The following is a 12011-nucleotide window of genomic DNA, read 5'->3' as shown; positions in this document are numbered from 1 at the left end:
GTGTTTGTTTACTGTGTGCGGGGATTAAAAATTAAAGATTAAAGATTCCAGATCTGACGAATGTATTTATAAAATAGCGTAATAGTGCTGGGTTAGCCAATGCCTTGCGATACGCGCTTTTATCAATTAATTGAATTGTAACAGGACTTCGATTTGATCCGTAACAAGACAACACTTATTTTTTCTTATACGTGTTTAAAAATGTGTGTTTGTTTACTGTGTGCGGGCATTAAAGATTCCAGGTCTGACGAATGTATTTATTAAATAGCATATAGGCCTATAGGGCAGGGGTGGCCAACGCATTGCGATACGCACTTTTATCAATTGATCGAATTGTAACAAGACTTCAATTTGATCCGTAACAAGAGGCCACTTATTTTTTATACGTGTTCATGAATGTGTGTTTGTTTACTGTGTGCGGGGATTAAAAATTAAAGATTAAAGATTCCAGATCTGACGAATGTATTTATAAAATAGCGTAATAGTGCTGGGTTAGCCAATGCCTTGCGATACGCGCTTTTATCAATTAATTGAATTGTAACAGGACTTCGATTTGATCCGTAACAAGACAACACTTATTTTTTCTTATACGTGTTTAAAAATGTGTGTTTGTTTACTGTGTGCGGGCATTAAAGATTCCAGGTCTGACGAATGTATTTATTAAATAGCATATAGGCCTATAGGGCAGGGGTGTCCAACGCATTGCGATACGCACTTTTATCAATTAATCGAATTGAAACAGGACTTCAATTTGATCCGTAACAACAGACCACTTATTTTTTCTTGTTCATGTTCCAAAATATGTGTTTGTTTACTGTGTGCGGGGATTACAGGGGGACAAGCCCATCCCCTCGACATGTGATCCAGAGTATGGGGATACATTTTTCTCAAAATGCACACAGCTCTGAAATCCTTGACCAGTGATCACTCGCCATGGAACTCTTTCTGTTGTGACTGTAGACACAAGTTTCTTCATTATCACATCTGAATGAGCCTCTCATTCATGCATTAGAAATCACACTCCCAACACACAGAAAATGACTTTGAACATATATTCAGGAAACATATGCCAGTTCCACTCTTGTTTACTTTGTTTTGCATTATTGGCTTTTATGTGTAAAACAATATTTAGAGGCCTTTTCTGCATTTTTGTGTTTTTGGCAGCATGTACAATAGGCCTATGTATTTTATGTGCAACCGACACATTCTCCAATCGTAGATCTAGTACTAATCAAGACTATATCTAGATACTTTTCCAACAGAGTTAATGTTCATAATTAGTGTTATTATCAAGTGTATTGTGATTGTGAAGATCTTTAGTAGATCTAGATCTAGTAGTAGATCTAGAGATCTAGATCTATCTAGATCTAGATCTAGATCCCATCCCATCCCATCCCATCATTAAAAAAACAACAACAAACCAACAATACAGATACAAAAACATTGTAACATTGCCAATTATGACATATTGTTGGCAGTAAAAATGTACTAGACTATTTCACTATATTTCCTCTTCGAAGAAAGTTTTAAAATACTGATGTAACTTAATGTAAGGTGTCTTCCAAGCCCTACCACTAGCATCAGCGTGCATAGCAACGCGAAGCCTCGCTGTGCGGCGCAGCCAAAGGTGCCCTCAACTGGCCGCCATGTTTTAGCTTCAATTCCTCACAGCGAATCGGCGATCGCGAAGAGGGAGTTCCGCTTCTATAAGTGTAGAATTCTGTGGTCTGTGCAGACCATAGGTAACTCTATAGTGCAGACTGAAATACAGTGTCATTTTTAGTTAGTAGGCCTTACACGTATTAAGTGCACAATGAAGACAAGCGAACTTGTCATTTTCTTCAAAAGTATGTAGAATCAATAATGAAAATAGTATAAGAAAAATGAAACGTGGTTATATTACAACCTTTCAGTTGCAGTTACTCGAGAAGGAGAGAGAGGGGGGAGAGACGGGGGAAAGAGGGGGGGAGTAGATGTGGGGGCGAGGCTGTGTAATTTACTTTTAGCCATGCCTAGCCTAGGCTTCGCACTTCGCACTCTTGATTATACGGGGTTCCCAATGCCCACTGCCCACTACTATGGCTGGATCAGGCCGATGCAGTAAAATCTGGGAATAGCTTGTCGCGGTGGCTTTCAAAACTTGAATCAAAACAGAAAACTCACTGTGTGACCAAAAAAAGAGTGATTTTACTGGCGCAGGTAGATTCTAGATCTAAAATCTATATCTAGATCTAGAATCTAGATCTAGTGTAATGATTATTTTTAGATTATAAATCTAGATCTAGATTCTTGTAGCTGTATTCATATAATCTGGATCAAACACTGGTAAGGGGGCTCTCGTGGCCTGGAGGTAAAGCTATTCGCCGCTCATTCAATTATAAGCGGCTTATTATAAAGGTAGATCTAGATAATCTAGATCTATATCTAGATCTAGACTCTAGATCTAGATTCTAGATGTAGACATCTGATATCTAGATCTAGATCTAGTGGCGCTTTTTCGGTAGTTCCCACCCCGCATTTGTTATTCGCCGGTTTTGGCCCCAAGAGTAGGGGGGTTTCAGGGGGGCTTGCCCCCCTGACCTAATAAAAACAAGGTGGGGGATTCAGGGGGGCATGCCACATCTTAATGTGTTGTGTTCACTCGTGTGCTGTCTAGATCTAGAATCTAGATCTACGGAGGGTTATTGATAACGACACATAGAACTAGCTTCAGCGTTTGTCGCTGCCGCGACCAATCAATCGTGGCTCGATTTTTTGGGTTTTTTTGGTCGGGGAATAAAAGTCAAATAAAAGAGAGAAAAAAAGAAAGAAACCGAACCTCTTTACTTTTGAAAGAAAGTTCCCTTAACTTCACTTAGTCTCTTTCTCACTTGTTGTCACCACGTTGATTTGTTGAATACGTACAGTTACTTTTAATTTTCCCTCTTTGACTCTTTGTGGTGTTTTATTTTGTTAGTGTGTAACTTTTTTTCTTGTTATTGTTCTGATGTGTTGTTTTTCCATCAATTTTTTTTTTGTTGGGGAAAGGGGGGGGGGGACGTTGCATAGTGTAACGTCATTTAATTTGATGTTCCTAGTCTACCTTCATTAGATTTAGATTCTAAATATATATATATATATATATATATATACATGTAATGTTTTATATGTTAGAGCGTACGTTCCACCAAAACCGATTAAATGTACTGACACTGGCAGGCCCCTTAATGAATGTGTGTGATTCCATAAAATTTACATGTATGTAATATTCTGTACTTTAAAAAAAAATAATTTGACGCACTTTTATGGGTTCTTCTAGGTTGACAAACACCCTTATCTGTTAATTTTTGTGGTTGTTTATAGGCTGTTCGACTAATTTTGATTTAATTCTGTTGTGAAATCTTTCTTTTTCACGTTTTTACACTCATCATCTAAAAATCTCTAGACTAGCTCTTGAAAATTGAAATAGGTATAGACCCAAAAATTTGCTCCTGTGTGTGTGTGTGTGTGTGTATCTATGCATGTGAGTGTGTCTGTGTGTGGTAGTAAGTGTGTAAGTGGAGAGTGAGGAGTGAGTGTGTATGTGTTTTTCGGGCTTTATTCAGTAACAGTTCAAAGTATACAAAAATAACAAACAGGATACATTCACTCCAGTGCTCATGAGTCGTTCTTCTCTTTCAGTTTCACTCATTCATTCAATTCCCGTGTTCTCTCCCGCGGCTCATCCCCGTTCTCATGACTTTCACACCCCACCCACTCCCTCCAGGCACACACAAAGAAAATCTCACTCATTCCTTTGCTCCCTGCGAACCATGGACAATAATATAGGTAAAACACTGCCTTAGCAACATTCCTTTCGTTCGTGAGCTGTGGACCAGGCCAGGGGGGTCGGTGTCGTCGTCTTGTAGTTGCTGTCGCCTGTGGATACACTCGTAAATTCTTCCTTTCGCCCGCTCTGTCACTCACACTGTCTCTCCATCCACAACTCAGCTCGTCATACGTTCAAAAGTTGCCCACTGATCATGTTTAGTTAGTGTGTGTGTATAAGTTTGTGTGTGTACATGTGCAGGATGGTGGTGGGTGCGTGGTGGGTGTTACTGAAGGTTGTATGTTAGGCGGGCTTGCCATGTGGTGTTCCTTCCCAGACCAGAGCCAGAGGCAGAATGAAAGTTGGCGCCGAACTCTCGCAATAAATAGGCAAAAAATCACGAGACCGGAAGCCGGAAACCGTTCGGAAAAATAAAGATCGGCACCGTTCGGAGAAATAGTCACTTCGTTATTATAATGCTAAAGATAGTGTTGTTTTCGGACTTGACACCGCTTCACTCAATGGCAATTGACACTACCTATTATAAATACGAGCCCTTATAAAAATTTGCCCTGTCCTAGTCCTAATCAAGGTCCCGGGTTCGAATCTGGATTCGTATGGCATCCTTCTTGTTAATAAGTCTCAGGAGACTAGATCTAGATCTAGATTTAGATTTAGATCTGCACTGTAGGAGATTTCTCGAGAGCAGCTCTTGCTGTGGCTGAACAGGCCCACACGAGAATGACAGTCCCTATTGCGGTGGCTGCACTTGTAAGCGTTGCGTCTTCCTGAGTTGGCAGCCTCTGGCTGTTCTTTCGGCGACGGTGTTTGTCCTCAGCAGTCTGTCGCAGTCGGGCTTCACCTCTGATGAGACCAGCTTGCAGTGCCTACTCCATTTGTCGCAATCGCATGCTAGTGTCTCCCACTTCCCATTGTCCATATCGAGCGATTTCATCTCGCTTGCTCACATATCTTTGAAGCAAAGGTGGGGGCGACCTTGCGCTCACTCTCCGGAGGCCAGCTCACAGTATTTATTAAATAATAGAATGGATCCGGATAGCAACGGGGAAAATGCTCTAGATCAGAATTCTACTCTATGTTCTCCTTTCACATGATCCTTTCCTGCTCTCTAACAATGTTCTGTCGTCTGCTAAAACGTCTTCACTTTCTGCCCCCTCCTCTGCGCTCCTGACTCTTTCTGCAGCCTTCTTCCTGTTTCTCCTGTCTCTTAGGCCCTGCCCTGTCTTTCACTTTCAGCCACTCCCCTGATCTTATGGTAGAAGATCTAAATCTACACCTCTGCCTTCTCGACTTCTCGGACAAGGGTGAAAAGTCTCGGAGGTCCCGTTGAAGTTGCGTTCGTTAAAGATCCCTTGGAACTTGGTGATCCAAAATCGATTTAATAGAGTCTGGGCAAAATTCAAAATTTCTTACCAACTGAAAATATCCTAGATCTAGTCTTATAGATCTATCTAATGTTGTTGTGAGCACCGTAAAACACTCTTATTATTATGTTTGCTTTTTTATATCATGTAATTTATTTTAAAACCTAAGGCCTGTGCGGTGTTCTTTTACTTTCCCTCCCGTCTCACTAGGCTACTATAATTTTCTACTGGGGCCTCTGTGCTGAACACAAATATCGACTTTATTTCCGTTGCAAATTTAAAATAGTTTCGATAGTTTTTAATTTTAATGGAACTTTATTGCACTGAGACATAAAATTACGTAGTAATTTCCTAGCTTTGGACCAATTGGGGGGGGGGGGGGCATGCCTCCCTGAACAAAGCAAAAAAGAATCGGGGGGGGGGGGGTTACCCCCCTGTTTTGACCCATAATTTGCAGTTTAGGTTAGGTGTGCAATTTTCTTGAAAGTAATTGATTTGCAACAGTTTTAGTGGCTATATTCAATGATCAGAAGCAAAAAATACTGCAGTTTGACCCCCAAAGCAGTGCATCTGTGTACGGAAGTAAAAATAAAATTCACCCTTTCGCCAAGGTGTAGAAAATTTATATAGTATGATAAATCTTTACTTACTTACAATATTTTATTGTGGGCTGCAGAACTGTCTTGACATGAAATTACTCTTTATTTATCTTTTTTAATTTCCAGGGAGGGGTATTATTTATTATAATTTCTCATTTTCAGAGGTATACCCTGCTGACCGTGTTTCAATGACTGCCATGGAGTCTGGGAGTCTTGAGAAGTTTGTGGCTCATTTCAGCCACAAACTGTCTATTCTCAAAAATGCTTTGATGCTCTCGGATGCAACTCTTGATGAGGAATATGAAGAGGTGTCTGAGAATTTGGACAGCACATTAGACAGCCTACAGTCACTGATGAAGTCTCTGAGGAGACAGGTTGAACAGCAGAAAAAGCACATGGAACATGTAGAGGTATATCATTATCATTGTATATGTGGACATGAATAAAAATTAAAAATGATGTTGCAGCCTATCAGTGCACTACTTCAGACCCTACTCCAGGCAAAGAAGAAAGAAAGGCCACTTTACATTCATTCTCTTATTTATGACATTTCATTTGCTCATCAATCATAATTCATAGACGGATTGAGTATAACTATAGTATAGGGACAGTGTCATCTTGTTCATTTTCACTGAAACGCCCTTTCTATCTTGTCCATAGGCCTACTGCAATGTACAGTCAAACCTCGATGTACCACCAGCCTGGCTTCCGCCAGGTTTTGCCAATGTACCAAAAGGAACGCCTATATATATATATATACCCCCCGGGGCAGTGCCACTGACTGTAGTGTCTTTAGGCCATTCCCAAAGGGGGACATTTCTCGTTCAAGCATAGTAGAATTGTAAATGGGCTGACTCATGTCACGCTCATATTAAACTGTGCCTGATCTACAACAGGGAACTGTTGCTTTTTCTTTCCTGATCCTTACTATTGTCATTTTTCTCTACTTATTTTGTATGTTTGTCACTCTCTTGTGACCTGCTATTTTGGGGTGCCTTGATAGTCGAAACAGACCTTGTGCTGTTGAAGCTAGAGAGGTGAGCAGTCTAAGTCTGATTCCCTGTAAAGACTTCTCTGTTGACACCCACCCCTAGGCGCTCATATGACCTTATGCTGTTGCGAGCGCTGTAAAACCCTCAACTATACTACTATATATAAATATATATTGTATAGTCCTTATTTAACTATTTTTGCAAATTTACCCCGCCATACCACCAGTGAACTGACTGCCAGGGGTACACATTGCACATGGCGCACAACACCCACTTGTTTACCAAGAAAAAGACACTTTTCAAACACAGATCGCACAGCAGAAATATGTTCCTTGACGTTGTTCAGTCGGGGCTATAACCCCATTGAAGCACCAGCCCCACTGTTCTGCCAACTTCATGCCCGTCCCAAGGATGGCAGTATGAGATTTGACTGTAATATAAAGGCATGTCATCAAAGAGGAGCATATTGTGGCTTGTTGGTCTAAAGGAGAGTTTCTTGACCTTTAGGCTTTGGGAAATGTTTTTTGCCTTCTAGGGCTATTTTAAAGTACAGGCAAACCTGTTCTAACCCCCACCTGTCTCAGACATTCATCCATACATACCGCCACTTCCTCCCTTGCATATTTTTTACGTTATAATAACACTGAGGCGGCCACCTGTCGAAGACGGCCACTTTTATGACTCCTCAATAATGAGTGATCACTTTAGACAGTTTTGGCTGTAATTTCTATCAAATCAATTGAGTTTTTGGTTTTTGGTCTTCCCTTTGGTTAAAACATTCTCACTTTTTTTTTTACAGGTATTGAGTCTAACAGTCTTCTTAGTTTTTACAACAATTATTTCTTCTAAAAAATGGAATTTTTAAAAAAATCAAATGTGTTCACCTTTTAATATGTTTATTTTATATGATCATTTTTCTGTAGTTTAAGTGTTCTTAGCATGTAATTACTAATTGAATAGAGATAAAATACTTTTGCGTAGATCCCCTCCCAGTATGACTTCAGCTGCTTTATAATGTTCAGTACAAAAACCAGTTGAAATCGATATACAGTCAAACCTGTGTAAGACGGCCACCCATTGTCAAGGAGAAAAGTGGCCGTATAAGACAGGTGGCCATCTTAGGCAGGACTGATCAAGATAAAGTAAACAAACCTTTCCCATCTGAGGCCCCATTCGAAAGTAGCCCCATTATGTTGTCTTTGTTGGTGTTGCTGTTGTTGGTTTGTATTTCGTTTGTAATTTTTATTTTGTCGCTGGTTTTGCACAAGGGTGACAATAAAACGAAATATATCAGAAGGAAGACTGAGTGCCATGTTAAAACAAACACATGGGTCGCCACCACTCTGAGAACGAGCGGCGCTTCTGTAACAATTTCATGTTGACATCCTTTGTTATTTTGTTACAGACTTTACTTTGTGGGTAAAATTCCTTTCATTCCTTGAACAACTTATGTGCTCTACCTCAACAGATTTAATTTTAGACCCGTTGGATTGCACATTAATGCCTCTATTTCTCCTTTGTAAACTTTGTTAAATAAAGTAAAGCTGTCTTGTTATTCTATTTCTATTACTTAACATTCTCTGTAGTTCAAAAATGTCATGATTTTACTCTTTAATAATAACAGATAGCATTTCCCATTTAAACATCATGAGTTCAACTCCAACATAAGAAAGAGATTAAAGAATCCTTGTGCTTGTGGCGGGATGTATCCCTGGGGCTTGGGTTAACTTTTGTAAGCTTGTTTCAAAACTGCCAGTCTAGTCTCCTTAAATTGTATAACTATTTCTGTTCAGTCTCAGCTTGTTGTTTCAGCATTCATTTATTTTTAAATGAAGTCCTATATATAATATCGTGAATGTGAATTTAATCTATTTAATAACAGTTCTTTGGTTCCTCCTATCTTTCTTTAAATTTCAGGATATTAAAAATCAAACGGTCGCTCTATCAGAACATGTGCGGTATGCAGTGGACAACATCCCAACTAAACTTCCAGCAAAGTAAGTAAGAACTGTTCATTGTTCACTCTGGTCTTTGTGAAAACTTCTTCAGTTTTTTATGTGATGTTTGCCTATGTCAGTATTTTCATTCTTCAATATGAAATGCCTAACAAAGAACTTGACAGCGCCGTAAAACCCTCCACTGAAAAAAAAAAAGGTTGACAGCACCATGTGCCTTCATGTCCCAGGAGTAAATCAAAGTGAATGTCGCTTGAGCTGAGAGAGAGTTCATGCGATGTTTGGTGAAGTAATGAGGCATAGAAAGTTTTATACTTTTAAATTAATTTAGTTAATTTTGCAAGGACTTCTTTTGTCATTTGTGTAGTGACCTGATAAAACTCGGTTAAATGTGCAGATTTTAATTATAATCAATGTCTGATATGATAATGGTTGGAATTTGAATTCTTCTTTTCTTTTCTTTCCAATTCTACAGAGTATGCCCTTTTTTACTTTGTAATTTTCTGAGGCATATAGATATTATATTTACTGTGTAAAAAACTGTTCTCCTTTGCACTTCACGAAATTTTAAATGATCTATAACATCAGTCAAATATTTAGATTTTTATTCTTTCACAGTTTAATTTTGGCATGCCACGAAATAAAGAGCTTTCTTATGGCTTTTTCAGTTTAAAGGTGCAAAATTGAAGGCTTGTATATGGTTTGCCCAGGCCTCCGTCGATATTGAAACTGAAAAGGGTTGTCCCTGTTTGGTGTCACTTGAATGTGTCTTTCTCCAATGTTTAGGAAAGCAAAGAGTGCAACAGCTCCCAATGTTTCTGCTCCGCCTTTGAGTCAACAGCCAGATCAGATAATGACCTCTCAAACCTCTGTTCAGAGATGCACATACCTGGAATTTCTCACTGTGGAACAATTTGATGCTGTGCCCAAGTAAGAATATGAAGAAACTAGGGAGATATCAAAATTAATTAGAGAGTGGGCCCTTTTGATGGTGGAATAACTTACCTGAACGTTTTTTACCCCTTTGTATGTGCTTGGTATTTTTTTTGTGTTTGTCTTCACCTACTTTCTTCTCTTTTTACTTCATCAGTCTTCTATTGTACTAAATGTTCAGCCAATGAAATGACACATGTTGCTTCCCATGATAAAAAGCAGAAATAAGAAAAACAAGAAGTTACTATAAGATAACTGTAACGTTGCCTTTCTGTTTGCACCCGAAAAAATTGTCTTCCAATATGAAGGCATGAACTGCTTTATTGAATAATTTGGTGTACGTATTCTGTTAGGGTTTTAAAGGATATTTCATCAAGTCTTGTTTATGTACTCAAGTGTGCATTTCCTGATTGTTCACTTGTGTCCCACCACTTCATGGTCATATATGTAAATTGATTGGTATAAGGTGGTGAATGAATCAGCACGTATGTGTATTCATGCTTAGTAATCTGTACATGAAATGAATAAGAGTCACTTTTCTTCTATTTTTGTTATCTGGTTGTTGGGTTTTTTTCGAATCAGGTACATGAAAGGTCGCATGACGTATGAGAAAGTAAATTCTGTGATTGAGAAGCTGGACCACGTGTATGTTGAAAAGTACAAGATCCTGAAACAAAAGAAGTTGTCGCTGAATGATGTCAACCGGAAGAGATATGAGGCTTTCCGACGGCAGGAAACCAAGGACACTCAGGGTATGTTTCGGAGGTCTGTTGTTGGCCCCTTTTTAACAAGTACTAGCATATTTGGACTTTTGGTATGATTGTTGTACTCAGACAGTCTTTTTGTATATTACAGGAAGTTCTCTGACTATCGGTTAACAAAACGGGGAGACACAGCTGTCCCGCTGTTTTATGCTTCAATTTTTTAATTACAGTTAATTGTGCCTCCGTGGTCACCTCACCGTAGTGGCCATCTGTTCTAGCGACTACTTTTCTATCATATCTTTGTGTTTTTCCTATTTTGTTTAATGTATCCGTAACAGAAATCAATACAAAGAATCAGAAGCCCTTATGATAGAGGTGACAATTTTTATGTGAATGAAACAGAGAAATGAAATGAAGATTTCAAATTTGAAACCATCTGCTGACTTTGTCAAGTCTAGTAGGTGGCCATAATATAGACCCTCTCCATGGCAGCCACCTGTCTATAACAGCCATTTTTCCCTGTGATCTTAAATGATCGTTATGGACAGATTGAACTGTATCTGTGTGTTGTATGTGAAGTTACATCATGTGTGCTCATTCAGTTTTTAAAAATTATTAGTGCCCTGCAAGGGTACCCTTGCTGGATTGGTTCCTTATGTAGGTTGCTGAAGCATGTTGTTAATTTGTTGCTGTATAGAATATGACAAAATGCAGAACTTGATGTAAGCTCCTGAAGTTGTTGTTTTTTTCATAATTTATTAATCTCTACAGTGGAGTCCACTTTTAAAAACGAAACGTGCTCAATCTGAAAACAGCGGTAACACCCCCCCCCCCAAAAAAAAAACCAAAAAAAAACCTGTGGGTTTTTTTCCTTCTGTTTGAGCAACCTTTCTAAACAGAAAACCTGACTACACCAAAGGAAATCCAGCTTTCTGAAAGATCTCAGTTTAAGCAAACTGTTTTATTTTCTTTAAGGTGCACCAAATAGGTCAGCTGAGTGATACCCAGCTGTGCTGTGATGTAGATAACTCTGGTTCAGATCTCCAGTGGGTTGTTTTTGAACTAATTTTTGGGAGTTTTCAAGGCTCTGCACCTACGTAGCTTGGTCTTATGGAAGATGGATATTAAATTAAATGGTCCAGCCTCTTAAAAATATTTGCAGTGTTGCAAAGGGAGTCCAGCCCATAATTGTAATTTTTAAAATGTCTTCTATGTTTGGGGGGGGGGGGGGGGGGGGTTTCTGTTTGAGATTAATTCACTGCTCACAGAACCTCTTGAAGCTAATCAGTCTATGCATTTGTAATACTTGTAGTAATGAGGTTGTTTTTCAGTTGAAGGCTCTCATTTTATCAAAATTGAATTGCGAGTAATTTAATCGTTTTAATACAGAACACACCATTCAAAGTGTTTATAAAATGTGTAAACTTAAAGTCACTATTTTCCTCTATTTACAGGTGTTGAGTTCGTTGTGGAAAGAGACATTTCTGACTTCTCCTCACTGAAGATTGACAACGCTTTGAGAAAAATACTGACAATTCTCCGCCACTGCTGTCTGATATATGAGATAAGGGGAGAAGGTCATGTGAGATTTGCAATTGTAAGAGGCTATTATTACTAATAAACTGTGTTTTGAGGTGCAGCATTCCTGTGTATTTA

The 12011-nt window shown here is 39.0% G+C and overlaps 1 protein-coding gene across 3 annotated transcripts; it reads left to right on the top strand.

The window, feature by feature from the left end:
* The first annotated feature begins 2090 nt into the window (after window positions 1–2090).
* Window positions 2091–11999, top strand: LOC101852294 (spindle and kinetochore-associated protein 1). Of its 3 annotated transcripts, none has more exons than XM_005090159.3 (6): window positions 2091–2199; window positions 5934–6181; window positions 8681–8760; window positions 9505–9648; window positions 10234–10403; window positions 11810–11999. In XM_005090159.3, the coding sequence occupies exons 2-6, from the start codon at window positions 5960–5962 to the stop codon at window positions 11971–11973; spliced, it is 780 nt and encodes a 259-aa protein (XP_005090216.1). In that variant the 5' UTR covers window positions 2091–2199; window positions 5934–5959; the 3' UTR covers window positions 11974–11999. The 3 variants fall into 3 exon arrangements, with proteins under 3 accessions (XP_005090216.1, XP_005090217.1, XP_035826606.1); XM_005090160.2 differs by lacking the exon at window positions 2091–2199 and adding an exon at window positions 2219–2325; XM_035970713.1 differs by lacking the exon at window positions 2091–2199 and adding an exon at window positions 4453–4558.
* Window positions 12000–12011: the final 12 nt, after the last annotated feature.

The sequence above is a fragment of the Aplysia californica genome, unplaced genomic scaffold (genome assembly GCF_000002075.1).
Source record: "Aplysia californica isolate F4 #8 unplaced genomic scaffold, AplCal3.0 scaffold00013, whole genome shotgun sequence".
Lineage (NCBI taxonomy): Eukaryota > Metazoa > Mollusca > Gastropoda > Aplysiida > Aplysiidae > Aplysia > Aplysia californica.
Note: the sequence above shows the minus strand (reverse complement) of the source record. Positions and strands in the feature narration are given on the sequence as shown.

Bases quoted from the DNA above. Each gene is read 5' to 3' on its own strand.
- LOC101852294 (XM_005090159.3), top strand. From the start codon at position 5,960: ATGACTGCCATGGAGTCTGGGAGTCTTGAGAAGTTTGTGGCTCATTTC. The intron at 8,761-9,504 runs GTAAGTAAGAAC...TCCAATGTTTAG, and splicing joins CCAACTAAACTTCCAGCAAA to GAAAGCAAAGAGTGCAACAG. The intron at 9,649-10,233 runs GTAAGAATATGA...TTTTCGAATCAG, and splicing joins CAATTTGATGCTGTGCCCAA to GTACATGAAAGGTCGCATGA.